Source organism: Lynx rufus, unplaced genomic scaffold (genome assembly GCF_022079265.1).
Source record: "Lynx rufus isolate CCGP_SWC_20201006 ecotype Redwood Valley unplaced genomic scaffold, mLynRuf1.p SCAF_3, whole genome shotgun sequence".
Lineage (NCBI taxonomy): Eukaryota > Metazoa > Chordata > Mammalia > Carnivora > Felidae > Lynx > Lynx rufus.
Genome location: NW_025814845.1, coordinates 61,673,240 through 61,687,979, shown reverse-complemented (window position 1 = coordinate 61,687,979; position 14,740 = coordinate 61,673,240). Strand labels below are relative to the sequence as shown.

Sequence of the window (14,740 nt, the reverse complement as noted above, 5' to 3'; positions counted from 1 at the left end):
TTTTTCAACGTTTTTATTTATTTTTGGGACAGAGAGAGAGACAGAGCATGAACGGGGGAGGGGCAGAGAGAGAGGGAGACACAGAATCGGAAACAGGCTCCAGGCTCCGAGCCATCCGCCCAGAGCCTGACGCGGGGCTCGAACTCACGGACCGTGAGATCGTGACCTGGCTGAAGTCGGACGCTTAACCGACTGCGTCACCCAGGCGCCCCTGCTTAACATTATTTATAGAAGGTGAACATCATAATATCTTCTGACCCAGTAATTCTAATCCTGGATAAATATGCATGTTTCTACAAAAGGCATGTTCCAGAACGTTTAGTTACAATTACTATTTTCCCAAATTGGAAATAACACAAACTGTCATCAACGGTAGAGGTGATATATTTAGGCAATGGAATATCAGACAGGAAAGAATATGAAAAACTCCCAACTACACACAAGTGGCTGAAACAAGTATAAGTTGGGCAGGGAGGGGGTACCTCAACACAAAATGAGTGTATGCGCCATGATTCCATTTATACAGAAACTGTTAGAAATCTAGGTGATGGTTACTTTTGGGACACTGGATCAGAGTACTGGAAGGGGATCTGAGTGGGTATTTCTGGGGTGTGTGCAATGTTCTGGTTCTCGATCTATATTCTGGTTATATGGATTTATTCAGTTCATCAAAGTTTACCCATATGTATCCAAAAGAAGAAACTGAAAATTGAAACAAATAAAAGAATAGTGGCAGCAACAGTCCAAACGTTGCATTTTAAAACCAAGGAAATCCTAATAAACTGCACATCCCCACCCCCTAAGCCTTGCGCACGCATCAGGAATATAACGTGAAAACCTCATTGGCTGGGACTAGGTGGCGCACTTCGAAAGCCGCGTCTTAGCACCGCCCCTTCCGTCTCCAGGGTGTCCTGCCTTCCCGACAGCCACCGTCCGCGTCGTCCAGTCCTACGACTTCGGCTCCCTGGACTCAAGTCCTTGAGGCAAAAAGTGACTCTTGCGCTTGGTGGCAGCCTCTTTTCGGTGACCACCATCTAACTCCCATTTGCTACCCGCCGCCATTATGAACATCCGCAATGCTCGGCCAGACGACCTGATTAACATGCAACACTGCAACCTTCTTTGCCTTCCCGAGAACTACCAGATGAAATACTATTTCTACCATGGCCTTTCCTGGCCCCAGCTTTCTTACATTGCTGAGGACGAGGACGGGAAGATTGTGGGCTATGTCCTGGCCAAAATGGAGGAGGACCCAGATGATGTCCCCCATGGACATATCACCTCACTGGCTGTGAAGCGATCGCACCGGCGCCTCGGCCTGGCCCAGAAGCTGATGGACCAGGCCTCTCGGGCCATGATCGAGAACTTTAGAGCCAAGTATGTGTCCCTGCACGTCAGGAAGAGTAACCGAGCAGCCTTGCACCTCTATTCTAACACCCTCAACTTCCAGGTTAGTGAGGTGGAACCCAAATACTATGCAGATGGGGAAGATGCTTATGCTATGAAGAGGGATCTCTCGCACATGGCCAATGAGCTGAGAAGGCAGCCAGAGCTGAAGGAGAAGGGCAGGTACGTGGCACTGGGCTCCAAGGAAAACCAGGAAACCCGGGGAAGCACACTTCCTAGTTCTGAAGAGGATGGTGAGGAGGAGAAGATCCCGGCCGCTGATGATAGTAGCAATGACCACAAGGAACCCAGCGAGTCCATGGAGAGCACCGATGCCCAGAACAGCTCAGAAGATTGAGTCTACCTCCTAGAACCTGCTTAAGGTATTCTGTTCTCCCTGATCCAATTGCTACCCTAAATACCGTGGCCTGCCCCATCCCATCCTACCCCATCGCATCCCAGTCCTGCTGGACCACCTGGTGACCTTGAGGAAGAGTATAGACAGGGTTAGAGCAAACTCATTGCTCACTACTGGAAGTTAATAGGACTCCCATTCATACACTAAAAGTAGATTAAATTCAGTAAAAGAAACCAACATTTTCCCTGCTTTTTTGGTGTGAATTATATTTCAGGGTGTCCACATAGTTGGTGGAAGAAATTTCTTCTTTATGGAATTACAGCTAATAAATGCAGAACGAATAATAGGACTATAAAATCACTGTTTTGCAACTCTTGATGAAATAATAGATCTAGCCCACTGTCATCAGTGGCTAACACTGTTAGGTGAAAGTTGAAGCCACTTTGTCATTATGAACCAGACTGACAACACTTGAAGTCACTGGGCAAGTATAACATCACTAAAAGAGTGCCTGACAAGTGTCATATGTCTCCTAACGCAATAGTAAGTGCACAGTAATACCTGTGAAATATTCTTGCCCAAAGAAAATTTTATGTGTGAGCATGTGTGTGTGACATTAATCTTGAATACAAACAAGGCTTTAGATCTAACTATCATTTTTATAAGAAAGAAAGAAAAAAAAAAAAAAAGACAGGGACATTAAACCTTGCCATGATGCAATCAGCCAAATCCAGAGTGAGACAATTTTTACAGAACAAATGACCTGGTTTCTCCAATAAACAAAATGTCATTTTTTAAAAGGGAGGAGGAATTTGTTAAAATATATTAACCAAATGCTACTGTTTTGGACATTGTTTGGGTCCTGATTTAAACAAGTCGAATACAAGACATTTTGAGACAACCAAGCAAAATTTGAACACGGGCTGTGTTATTAAGGAATGGTCAATGATTTTGTTTGGTGAGCTAACTGGTATTGTATTTTTTTAAGTCTTTATCTGTTAGAGATACATACTGAAATAATTTGAAGTGAAAGAATAGGAGGTCTCAGATCTACTTTAAAATATTCCAGCAAAAAAAAAAAAAAAAGAGGAAAAAAGTTGGGGGGCAAGAAATGTATAAAATAAGAACGGCAACATTCTTGAGGTTGCCAATAGGTACTTGAGGGGTTCATTGTGCTCTTCTTTACTCTTTCGAATGTGTGAAAATTGACATAAAAATTTCAAAGAACCAAAATTATTATACTTTCTAATACACGTTAGTACTAATACAAAGCAGCCACGAAAAAGTAGTTTTAAAAGACTATTTCATTTCCCTCAGGAACTTTCTAACACCCTAAGAATTTCAAGGATCAGTGAGCTACTGTCAATGTAGAAGCTTTAAATTCTAAACACAGTCACCTTACCCTTACATGTGGAAAAGGCAACTTTCTCATAACAAAGCCCAGTCATGAGTGATAGACATTACATATAGTTAAAATAAATGCTGTTTGATTTACTCATCCATAAAAATTTTTACTTGCCAGGGCATGAGGCTTGGAGTTGGTATACAATTATGATCTGGACAGGTTGATGTTTATATCACATAACACTTAAAAATAAATGCATTCTATTTTTTTACACATTTTAATGCTGAAACCCAAACTGTATTGCACACTAACCCTATTTTTTTTTTCATTCATGTGGCTCCATAGATTATAAAAATTTGTTTAAAAAAGAGTCTGTCCTCAGAGGAGTCTTTGCATCTGGCTTTTAACAACCTGAATGTTTCAAAATGACTGATTCATTTAGTCTAAGGTTAAGATAAAGGCAGCAAAACAGTCTAAAAGGGAAGGTAAAATTAAACAAAACTTAATTTCTTAAGAGAAGTGTTGTCAGATTTTTATCTGCCTTAAGATCCCTGAAGGAGGTGGGGGTTTGGTTAAATAAGTGATGGAGATTAAGGAGTGCACTTGGCAAAATGAGCACCGGGTGATGTAATGAAGTGTTGAATTGCTATACTGTGTACATGAAACTCATATAACACTGTATGTGAACTAACTGCAATTAAAATAAATACTTAAAATCAGGGGGAAAAAACCCTCTGAAGGGTTCTGTCAAGACTATTCTATCTAATTCAACAAGCCTTTTAAAAAATTACCAATTTTCAAATTCCTGTATAGAAGGACTTATATAATATTGATCTCATCTTTGTGGTACTGGCTTCTCTTCACTTGTTACCCTGCAGCTAAGAAGGATTTTAAGTGGAACAGAGCTAGTTGAAGATAGCTTAAAAAAATAAACTATATATATTCATATATAAAGGATTTATATTTTTTTAATTTTCATGTTATTTAGATTTTTATTACATATATTTACATTTATATTTATATGTATATAGTTTGATGAATTCAAAAGTACTTACTATGAGAAACAAAAATGACTGTCACCCTAATAGGGGACAAGAAAAAATAAATATGAAATAAGAAAATTATTGTGTGACAATTATAAATCTCAGGGTCCAAATTCAGGCATAATTGAAATGTTTCTTTATGTTACTGTTACTAAACTTTATTTCTAAGTTCAAGGAGATGTTTCCTGCACTTGGCATCATTATCCTTCTAAGTTGATATTTGCTGAGTCATCTTCATGGACCCCATCAATCTTTGGTCCTCACTATATACTTCAAAGTCCTTTCTACCCAGAGGCCTCTTAAGGTCTCTACACTCTCTGTCATGTTTGGGCCATTTTCCTAGCACAAGGATTAGTCTACATAGGCTAACTGTTCTAAAAAAAAAAATAACCTGCAGGCTCAGTAAGTTAACAGAATACCAGCTTATTTCTCACATCTTAGTCCAATGTAGGTCATCAGTGCAATTGGGATATGAAAGGGAGAGGAAAAAAGAGACTCCTGAATAACTGTAAAGTTATTCAGGAATCCATCTAGAACAATTGTTCGTAACTTTTTTTGTTCCATAGCCTCCTTTGGCGATCTGGTGAAACCTAGGGATCCCTTCTAATAAAACTGTTTTTTAAAGACATACAAATTATATGGGATTTCAAAGGAAACCACTTTTATTGAAATACAGTTAGCAAACTCTGTTTAAATAAAATTATTCCCATATGAAATTTAAATATCAAGCAGTGGGTCTCATTATGTTACTTCAATGAGAGTTTAGTTGTAGATGATATTTTGAGATACCTTCAACAGCTGTAATATAATTCAAAAATACCTATGGTTTAGGTGTTCTGGTCGGTGACAAAGCCACACGTAATGCTGGTACTGCTATGCATTGGTGCCTACATTCATAATAGAAGGAAATGCTAAATTTCGTTAAAGGTTAATGAAAATACAGGGATTTTTTTTTGTTCCAGATCCAAGGTCATCATCTCCTAAATTCTATTATTAAATCTCAGATCAAGAACCCCTGATTCAGTGACTCTGCCATTTTCTAGAATCATGTGTCCACTACGGGTTTACACACATACAGCTTGCAGATAGGGGAAGAGAATTTACACAGAGGTTTATGTAGGTTTTAAAAGTCTGTACCACTTTTCTAACTAACTGCAGGGGAAGCTAGGAAATGTAGTTTAGCTGTGTGCCCAGGAGGAAAAATAATGACTTCTGGTAATGAGACAGCATAGTTTCTGCAACAGTGGGAAACATCCTAGTGGTGCTGTGGAGTATCAGAAATTCTGCTTCCCCGCAGAGCTTGGGAACATTCTGCTGCTCCCTCTCCAAAATGTGGCCCAGGGAACTCTTGAGGCCACCCAGTGCTACCTGCTTAGTCGTGTGACACATGTTTTCTGCTCTTGTACAAACTTGGGCGTGGGAAACTGGGATTCTGCCACCTTGCTGCCTTTATGCCTCTCATTAAAGCCTGGAAGAAATGCCTCTTCTATTCTGAGATCCCTTAAATTGCCTAAAATCTCAGTTATCATCCTACTCAACAGGGTCTCACTAGTATATACACTTAGTTGTCTGAATGGGAAAAGCCTGCGAGGACAGAAAGAACAGGAAGAAAAAAATTTAAAGGTTAATTATCCTGCCACAGTCATGGCACACCCTCTTGTGGAGCTGGAGTTCAAATACCTACGGAATAAAGTCCTGAAAGAATAACTTTCCATTTTCCTTTATCTCCTCCATTGGGTCTAGGCAACAGAGATGGTTAAAGTTAGAAGTGATGGTGAATAGGGCAATTGGTAAAGGAGACATGAATGTCTTCATGTACAAAGTAATAAAAATTACTGCTAAAAATATGAGAACTCACTATGTTGTAGATACTATTCTAGGAAGTGTCTATGAATGCTCTCATTTAATCTTCATAACATCCCCAGAAGTAGGTACTATTACTCCACTTTATAGATGAGGGCTGCATGTCTTACAGATAATAAGTGGAGAACAGGGACACAAACCACGGTAGTGAGATTCCGTGATGGTACGGATTAAATGAGACAGTTCCTGTAAATTGCTTAGCACAATACCTCACATACAAATATTCTGTAAATTTTAGCTCTTAATATAATCTGTAGTAATAGGAACCATTCAACCTCTTTCCTTTTCTTTTCCACAGTAATCAAATGATAGACTGGTGTGTATGAGCAGCAACAGTTTGCAATCTTGGAAGGGAGATGCATCTTAATGATTAAAATAGCTTTCACTGACAAGCTGAATGTCAAAGCATTCAGCTGAATCAATGCTAATCAACAGCAAAGTTTCTAGGGAGCCATAGCAATGAAGACAGGTCAGTTCAAAACATGCTAGTTGAGGCAGGAATGCCATCAAGCTGATGCTTATCTCCTGACAAGAAATATGTGCTTGATGATTAATAACAAAAAAGAAAAAAAAACGCAAAAATCTCAAAATTTTCCATTGACTTGGCAATATTGAGTTAGCCAGGGTTACTTCAGTGACTCTCCTTTCTGGTTTATTCTTTCTGTCGCTAAGCTGTCATCCTAACAAAAAGTTGTTAAATGTTCACATGAGCATTCACTGAAATAGACTGTTCTTAATTTTACCAGACAACTAATTATAACTGGAATGATATAATGAAATATGGAAGAAAGTTAGAGACTGACAGGTCTGGTAAATTCCTAGTATAACCTTACCCCAGATATGCCAGAAACCATAGATTTCAATGCAAATGCACTCTATGAAGATAAAGAGGGGGTTGGGAAGAGATAAAATATTGTTTTTGAAATACTAATCAGATAGATACAATTTGTTGAATTATTTATAATCTCTAACAATGTCACTTTTCAGTCAGTGAATGATGTATATTTAGGGTGAATGAAATACCAACTTTGTCAGGGGTAACTGATAAAAGCAGAGGTTTTTCCTAAATTCTGTACTCTATCTGTGCTCCAGTATATAAATTCTAATGAGCTTTATGGTAAAAGATACAAGGAAGAGATGATATGTGAACGGCAGTGGTTCTAGGAACCAGAGGAACAAACGCAAAAATGCAGAATGAAAACATTCTGCAGTGCTTTTCTATGGACTAATATCCTCAAAACACCATAGGTTTTTTTTTTTTTTCTTTCTTTAAGCAAACCATAAAAGTAAAGCATAAGTTCTGTTTTGTTTTCATAAAATCTTGTTAATAATTAAAATATTTCTCAGGCTTCCATTGCCCACCTTTAAGAAATCCTGGATATGTAAAAATTTGAACTTTAATAAGCTCAATTCAGGGCTTTAATATTCATATTTTAAAAAGAATCATTATAAAAAATGTCTGTACCATTAAACAGCAAACTACCCTAGGGCATTTATTATTTCGTTATTTGACTTTTAAAATTTAACTTCTTAAAATGATCAAGCAGTACTTACTGAGAAAATTAAAACAACTATGTAATATTTGGTTTTTGTATGACTACCTTTGCATGCCTATCTTAATTCTATTTGAAACACATTGAAAAAGGTAATGATAATAGTCTTTCTCACCCATTCTCTCACATCTTATTATTTTTCTATTACAGTAAATACACTTTAAAAAAAAATAAGATCTTTGTATTGTGTGCCTCTGACTGTCCTGCAACTTGATTTACTATTGTTATTCTAGAAACTGACTTTTCTGTAAGTATGATTTTGTGGAAAACAAAATGCTTTTTAACTTCTCTGTGCATCCTAGCCTTTATGTTCTTATTTTTATTTTATAGACGAGCAAAATGCACCTTTGTTGTTGTAACGTCCCATTGTTTTGTTGGCAGCCATTCAGCAACAGGCAGCGATACTCGACTAGCTTTTCTTTAACTTATATATTCCGTTTACATATCCTATACACCTTTCTACCTTACTAAAGATAGGGTCCATGTCTCATTTATCTTTGTTTCCTAAACTCTTGGCACATTATTCATTCATGGTAGGTACTCAGTAAATATTCATTGAAGGAAGGAAGGAAGGAAGGAAGGAAGGAAGGAAGGAAGGAAGGAAGGAAACTCCCAAATTACCTCTGCAGTAATTTTAAAAAGGAAAGTAGGGAAAAGGTATAAAAGGTACTACTTCCTATTACCTAATATAATTAGGACACCTTAAGGTTATGAATGAAGAGACATAATGGATATTTTGGTTTCATCTCCAGGCCTCACAGAGAGAAAATGTGACTTATAGAATCAGACACATTGTATCTAGCTTATCAAGAGCTAAAAAAGGCCTCTCCTTTCTTAAGAATTGAAATAAATTTCTTTTTGAGTGGAGTAGGATGGGCTAGAATTTGAAGATGCCAAGAAAAAGCATCTTGGTTTCTTTAGGTTTAAAATAGGATTTTGCAGGGTGTTTCAGTGTTCTCCCTCCTCCCCGTTCTCCTGGAAGAAGTGGCTTTTAGGTGTCAGGAAAAGTTCATGTGTCCTCATGGCTGAGAGGGGAGAGAGCCCCAGATCCCTGTGTGGATCTTTGTGCTGTCATCTAAATTCTCACTGGCATCACGGAGATAGATGTAGTCTAAACGGGTTACTGGTACCTTATTGGTCTGCGGCTAAAGCCAGTATTTTATTCTTTTAGAGTGGTTAAAACCTGTAGCCCTCTCTTGCTCACCTGCTTTCTTCTCACTTCTCAACAGCATTGCAGTTCCTCGTGTCTCAGCCACGCCTGCCCTCTGAGCCCTGGCTCAGCCTATATGCTCTGGAGCACCTTTTCTGGGGTCATCTCACAGTGACCCCAATGGCTTCTCACTCTCAACAACCTCCCACATACCCACTGGGATTATAAAGGAACACCTGGATACCAGAGCCTCCTGCACAAGAGCCAAGAAAGCTGAGGCCTCCCATCACGGAACCTTCTTTGGCCTCCTCACACCATGCCGCCGTTTTACTCTGTTTGTTGTAGTCCTGTGCTGGGTGTGGTTGTCTAGCAAGGTTGCCTCTTCCTGGAATGCTAAACAGGAAGCCCCTCTGCTTTCAGTTTTTGCCACTATTTATCTGGGTTCTCATCCTTGAGGGGGGCCATCAGAACTATCAAGTCAGACCTCGTGCCCCTTTCCTCTTCTTTCTTCCTCTTTGCTGGAAGAAGTATTCTGTTTTCTCTTCTTTTCTCTGGGAACTCATCCTCTGTCATACCCTTCCCTTTCTTGAGGAGGTATTCTCCTTTCCAGTGGGAGAAAGTCATGAGCAAGGACCTCTACAATGTAATCAGAACTTGGAGATATTAAGAAAAGGACAACCAGTAATTAAATTGTAATATCTGATCTCCTTGTTTGTGTCAATTTGGTTTTCTTGTTAATGACATAACTTGCCATTTACTGAGTGCCAATGATATTCAGGCAATGCTAGGATTCTTATTAATGACATATTTAATTTTCTCAGCAACCTTACAAGGTAGGCTTATTATTCCTGTTTTATAGATGAGGAAACTGAAACTCAAAGAAGCAAAGTAAATATCTAGGATCTGAACCTGAGTCTATTTGAATTCAAGGCCAAACTTCCTTTCACTTTCCTATTACTACTCTTTGCATTTTATTTATAAAAGTGTGAAAACTATAGCAAAAAAAGAAAATCTATGGTTTAAAATGTTCTGCTGACTTGATCCATGGCAACTATATGTCATTTGTAAATACTTGTATATAATCCACCGTTATAATTCTGTTTTACTCTTTTTCTCCAGTAAAAATAAGTGAAGACAAAGTACTTTGACCTCTGCAGTGTAAGTCACCAGATAAATACAGAGTTACCATTACTTAACGTTGCTCTTATATCCCTGAATGTGAATTACCATAGTATATAACATTTCCTATGTTTAAATTTTTATGAAAACCAGTGTATATGGTTTTAAGTCAAATCCTTGACATTAACCATCTGATGACAAGAAATAAATCTGTTCTCTGTAATCATAATCAGCCCTGCTAAGCACTTCTTACAAATCTGCCCCAATGCACTCTAAGAATGCTTACCTAATAGTAAATGATTGCCTGAGGCATATAAAAGTTTTTTCCCTACACAATAAGGATTTGCTATTTCTTGTGGTAATACAAACCTCTCATGTATCTTTCCATTTTTCCTTTTTTTCTTTTTAATTTTCTCTCCCAGCTCTAAAACTATTCCTTCCCCTCAAGCATGTGTTTATCTCTTTATTTTTAAATATTGCAGCTTTCTAACATCTGTCTCTAGGGCAGCATAATCTTACTGATGAAATATTCCATGTTTTCCTTGAGCCCTTGTCAATATGTCTTCGTGTTAACAGCTTAGCAGATGGAGAAACAGAAGGAGTAGCCTCAGCTTACCTGAATGATTTCTCTCCAGCACCAGGCACATTACTGTCTGTATTAACTTGATGATAGGAATTGGAGTAATTGGAAAATAAGAAATGATATCTGAGTTTTGCAGTGTTATTTACTAAAACTATTGGCTGCTTTTCTTTGTTACCATTATATCCTTTTTCCCAGTCTCCTACCAAAAGAAGGCAGAATTATAGCAACTACCTAGTTTGGACTGTGCCTATGTAGATAACGAAAGTAAAATAAACAATAATACTAATATTGCTTTGGATGTAAATTAGCATGTTCCCAAGTGGTTCCAGAGTAATAATGGTGATTTAGCAGCAGCAGCAGCTTTCTGGAACACTGAAACGGAGGGAACCTGTGACACTTCTGTTTGTAATAACATTGTTCTTCTTGCATAGAACAAATTTTTGTCGTTTTTTAAATGGGCTGACTTCTTTTTACTTAAATACAATCCTAGAAAGACATCAGCAAGACTTTGAAGCAAGGATGTAGGGTAGTTAATGGTGAGCACCGTTGTACTAGCTGCAGAGAATGACCCACACCCTCTCCTTTACTTGGAAGAACCTACTGGGTGGGCTCAGGTCTGTCAGGAAATTATTCTGAAATATTAATTCTCAAAGTGAAAACTTTGGCCAAAAGAGAGAAACCTGCGAATGAAGCCTGTGAGTTACCTAGTTCAAATCTGTATGATTTTCCCTTTGAAAATGAGAACAAGGGGCAGGAGACGCTTATCTAAAATAAAAGTAATGGGGTGTGTGGATGTGTTGGAAAAGTAGGGAGTTGTGCTGGCAGTTAGTTCAAAGCTGGGAAAATCTGGAAAGGATCAGGACTCTGAAATAGCTGAAGGGAAGTTTTCTCAAATTTTTACTTGCAGATGAGTCCTCTCGGGGATCATGTTAAAAATGCGGATTTTTGTTTCTATGGGTCTGGGGTGGGGGCTGAGTGTCTGCATTTCTAACTAGTTCCTAGACAACACTGATCTTGCTGGTCTAGGAACCACACTTTGCCTAGTGAGGGTCTTAAAGCTCATCTCCAACCTTGGAACTGAGTTCAGAACACCTGTGACTGGCCCTTGGGTCGGTTTGGATTAGACACTAATTCAGAATCCCATTCTGAAATACACAGTCACATAAGTACGATTTGTCTTTGGAATTTTGTTACATTACATTGACAGCCTAATAATTTCAATGAAAATTCCAGATATATTTCATCAAAACGTGTACACCAAAAAGTATATACACAGTACACAAAATATGTTGATAATAATTGACATTACATCATCTATTAGAGAGTTTTGATACATTAATATTTCCTCACCTTTGATGTCCAAACAAGTAAACAGTATATGAGATTTTTAAAAATTTCACTTTCCACTGTCACTCAATTTATTGTGTTCTTTGGTCCGTAGACTGCTCCAGACACTAATAATTTTTTCCATGCTGACATCTGACACAGAATTTGAAAATGAACACAACCTTTTGTTTTGTTTTAAATTGGAGCATCAGACATCAGACCTTTATGTGGAGGTGGTGTGGGAAGCACTTTCAAGAGAGTTTTCTGTCCAGGGATGAGAATTTCTGGCCCAGGAGTTTTCAACCTATGCATCAAAGTCACCCAGGTGCTATGTTAAAGATGCAATTTCTCTGACTCCAGCTCAGATTGTTTCGCATTCTGCCATCTGAAAATCACTGACCAGTACAAGGTATTGAATTCCTCATAAAGGTAATTTTAAGGGCATTTTTTTCCATGGTGATACTCCCCAGATTTAAATTAATTTGTCAAAAGTGGCAAAAAAAAGAGAAGATACAACAAATTTTTGTTTCTAATAAAACATATACGGGGATAGTTGAGGTGGTATATGAGAACTCTGTACATTCTGGTTATTTTTCTGTAAACCCCAAACTGCTCTGAAATAGTCCATTAATTAAAAAATAAAATATACATACACAGAATTTTACATACGTGTGATCATTTAATACATGTATATGATTATTCATGTATTTTACATAAATGTGATTATATTATGCATGTTATTTTGAGGACATCCTTGTTTTGGTCATGACTTGCCACCCCATCCTTTCCCAAATCCACCCACATCCCTTTCCTTTTCCCTAGCACGTTAACATAGTTTTATCCTGTGTTTTTTCTCCCAAGTTCTTGTAAAGCAAACAGTAGTTACAATTTAGCAATTGTGGTGTACAGAACAAGCTTGAAGAATAAGAACACTCACAAATCACATTGGAATGTTCTTGTTTCTAGAACCAAAAGCTCAAATAATGGCAATGTCCAGTTAAGAACCAGATACCAGGCCAGTGTGGAACCACATGCCCTTCTATTCATGTTTCATTAACTCCTCCTATCCCATCATCATTTGGGTGTTCTGAGTTAGAATTTGTATTAACGGTACCCAGCCAAAAACCAATGAAACAGACCAAGTGACTTATTAGCAAGGTCCTTCTTTATACTTTTTTCTAGACCTGAATGCTTCTTTGAAATCTTAAAAGATACAGTTCATTTCCTTGAAGCACACTTGAAGGGTTATTTAAACGCCATGTTTCCTTATATGGACATAGGAATTACATTTTGTGAATTTCTGGGGGAGGAAAGTCCTTTCATTGTAAATCATACATAAATTGCTTTCCTACACAAAATTAAGATAGATTTTGCACTTTGGGAGCGGGGTCATCACCTCCACTGCATATTATAAAAGCTTACCTAGAGAACATAGTCTTTAGCAAGTTGAGCAATTTTCGCAAGAGGTGGTTTAATAGAGTGGGAAATCACAGACTTCAGAGTCCAAAGGCTTAACTTTTAATCCTGGTTTGGTTTATTACTACCTGGATATCCTCTGCCATGTCAATTTTCTCATTTGTAAAATAGAGATAAAAATAACTTCCATACCCTCAGGGCCATTGGGTAATGAGGTAGTATAAGAAAAACTTCACTGTAATTTGTAAGAAGACATGTAAATGTTATTACTAACACTTCTACTTTCAGAGGTTTTTATCTCCACATTCAAACCTGTGCAAAATAACAGTGATCATTCATTTTCCTCCCTAGGCATCCAGAAAAAAATCAATGCTTTGGCATGATGAATGTGTAATGTGTGTGAGTATTTTAAGGGATGACGTCTGAAGAAGGGAGTGAATTCCTATAAACGTAGGAAATCAACTATATATTCATTTAAAAAGGGGGGGGCTTCTTAAAATTGTTTATCTCTTGCTGTCTATGACCTAAGCATTCATATCAGTAAGATTAGTCATGTAAATCAAACTGTACTTACCTCCCATTTGCATGGTTTTAAGTAAAAGAGATACACACACACACACACACACACACACACACACACACAGAGTGACCAAAGTTTTCACATACTCAAAAGCTTTAGTGAACTATGGTAGTGCATTGAGGCAAACATCTGGTTGGTTTTTCATACCCAAGCCCTAAAGAGTCCCTACTTTATTACTGAAAGCAGATACAAGTTAGTTAAATAATAAGATATTATAAAGAATTTTGAAAACTTATGGACTCCTTCACATAAGGAGTCTTGTAGAAAGCAAATATATATATATTTTTAATGTTCCTTTATATTTGAGAGAGAGCATAAGTTGGGGAAGGGCAGAGAGCAAGTGAGACACAGAATCCAAAGCAGGCTCCAGGCTCTGAGTTGTTAGCACAGAGCCCGATGCAGGACTCGAACTCACAAGCCATGAGATCACGACCTGAGTTGAAGTCTGACTCTTAAAGGACTGAGCCACCCAGGCACCCCGAGGAAGCAAATATTTCTAATTGGACATTTTGTGTCCTGGGACAGTGTGCCCTACGTAGACTCTCGGTGAGTGAGAGGTATACTTTTCTTTGGTAAAGTAGAAGAAAGACTAGTGTGAAGGAAAGTTGAGAAAGAACCCACGCCACGAGAGTGGTCTTATCAGTCTAGGAAGATGTACATTTGGAAGTTGAGAATATAGATTTTAAGTCCCTTAAAGTCACTCTTGCCTGTGTATCCCTTGTAAAGTACTCCTCGTACGAAAAGCAATGATTTTCAGCACTTCATACATGTGCCTCGTTTTATTTTCTTCCTTAAAATTGGGGTTCTGGGGCAGGATTAGATTAGTTTCTATCCAGTAAGAATCTAAGGCTAACGTGTCACAGATTTTGTGTGCCTAGTTGATTAGCATCTTTGTCTCAACTGCCTTAAGCTAATGGGTAGTGGTATTGGATAGTGGTTAAGCTCACATATTTCAGGTTACAGCTGAAGTTACACTCTGAGACACCTGCTCTGGAAATATTTAAATAATCCCATATAC

General features: G+C 38.0%; 1 protein-coding gene across 1 annotated transcript; it reads left to right on the top strand.

Annotated features, from left to right (window-relative positions):
- The first annotated feature begins 1,048 nt into the window (after positions 1-1,048).
- NAA11 (N-alpha-acetyltransferase 11, NatA catalytic subunit) lies at positions 1,049-1,744 on the top strand. Its single transcript, XM_047092408.1, has one exon. It carries the CDS (start codon positions 1,064-1,066, stop codon positions 1,742-1,744), a length of 681 nt encoding a protein of 226 aa, XP_046948364.1. The 5' UTR covers positions 1,049-1,063.
- The last annotated feature ends 12,996 nt before the right edge of the window (positions 1,745-14,740 follow it).

Excerpts from the sequence above, each read along its gene's own strand:
- NAA11 (XM_047092408.1), top strand. The coding sequence starts at position 1,064 with ATGAACATCCGCAATGCTCGGCCAGACGACCTGATTAACATGCAACAC.